General features: G+C 49.5%; 1 protein-coding gene across 3 annotated transcripts in view; it reads left to right on the plus strand.

Annotated features, from left to right (window-relative positions):
• GPT (glutamic-pyruvate transaminase (alanine aminotransferase)) overlaps positions 1-1,602 on the plus strand; it is a 37,330-nt gene that overhangs the window by 26,383 nt on the left and 9,345 nt on the right. For all 3 annotated transcript variants that reach the window (XM_015423578.1, XM_015423580.1, XM_015423579.1), the window contains one exon: positions 190-433. In XM_015423578.1, the coding sequence (XP_015279064.1) occupies positions 190-433 (244 nt within the window). The remainder of the gene's footprint in view (positions 1-189; positions 434-1,602) is intronic.

Raw genomic sequence — 1,602 nt, forward strand, 5'->3', positions numbered from 1 at the left:
CCTCCTCCTCCTCCTCCTCCTTCTTCTTCTTCTTCTTCTTCTTCTTCTTCTTCTTCTTCTGGATTGTTTGAGCCAAACGACATCGTTCTGAACCACGTTCGGTGCTGGTGGGAGTGAGGCGGGAGACAGACGGGAAACAAACCAGATCCGAAGTGACTCCCCTTTCTCTCTCCCTGGCCTGCCCCTTAGACGATCCTGAAGCTGCTGGTGTCGGGGGAGGGGCGCTCCTGCACGGGGGTGGCCATCCCGATCCCCCAGTACCCCCTGTACTCGGCCGCCCTGGCGGAACTGAACGCCGTGCAGATCAACTACTACCTGGACGAGGAGAACTGCTGGGCGCTGAACGTGGAGGAGCTGCGGAGAGCTGTGGGCGAAGCCCGGCGGCACTGCAGGCCGCGTGCCCTGTGCATCATCAACCCGGGGAACCCGACCGGTATGTGCCCCGTGGCAGAGGAACAGGCTCCCCTTGGGCTTCTGATAACGCCATCGTGTTTCAGCTTCTCAGGGACAGGATCACAAGGACCGGCTCAAGGGGTGTCAGAGAACCAAATCCAGATTCCCCCCCTTCTAAGACATGCCGGGCCCCACCAGGTCTGAGGCAGAAGAATATCCCGCCTGTCTTCCCTTTGTTTTATTTCTGACATAAGAGAAGCCAATGCTGGATCAGGCCAAAGGCCCATCCAGTCCAACACTCTGTGTCACACAGTGGCCAGAAATACCAGGTGCCATCAGGAGGTCCCCCCAGCAGTGGGGCCAGGACATTAGAAGCCCTCCCACTGTTGACCCCCCCCAAGCACCAAGAAGACAGAGCATCACCTGCCCCAGACCGAGGGTCCCTATCTATACCTTGTGCTTCATAGCCACTGATGGACCTCTGCTCCAGATGCTTATCCAGTTCATAACAACACAAGAGAAGCCCCTGTCGGATCAGGCCCCTGGCCCATCCAGCCCAACGCTCCTCTGTCACACAGTGGCCAACAATACTCAGGGGCCATCAGGAGGTCCACCCTCTATGGCATTCCACATGGTATTTTTCCATGTGGGCTTCTTTCTGTGTGGGCTTTTTTATGTATGGGCTTTTTTCTTTTTTCTTTTAAATCAATTTTTTATTTTTAAAGACAAAAACAAACATGTAGGAGGGAAAAATATTCTTACAGATTCTAGTTTAACATACTCATCCCTAACAACTAGTATATTTATCTATTTCACCTTATATCATTGTGCATATCTCTTGCAAATGTTTCAAAGTTATACTTTGTATGTCCTTAAATAGTTTTAAGCCAGTTTGGTGGTTAAATTCACAGACCCTAATCTGGGAGAACCGGGTTTGATTCCCCACTCCTCCACTCGCAGCTGCTGGGTGACCTTGTGTTAGCCAAATTGCCTTGAATTATTAATTAGTCTAGGGGAAGTTATGATTATTAATTGGCAATAGGCAAATTAGGGTTCACACCAATGTATACAGAAGTCCCACCTTTGCTGTAAGCACCAGAACAGACAGAGACTGTATTTAGTAAAATATAATGTCTTTTTACTGGGGGATATATATCATTCAAACAATACACAACCACACACACATTTATACATATGCTAAGAAATAAA

This window comes from Gekko japonicus, unplaced genomic scaffold (assembly GCF_001447785.1).
Source record: "Gekko japonicus isolate JY-2015 unplaced genomic scaffold, Gekko_japonicus_V1.1 scaffold3936, whole genome shotgun sequence".
Taxonomy (NCBI): domain Eukaryota; kingdom Metazoa; phylum Chordata; class Lepidosauria; order Squamata; family Gekkonidae; genus Gekko; species Gekko japonicus.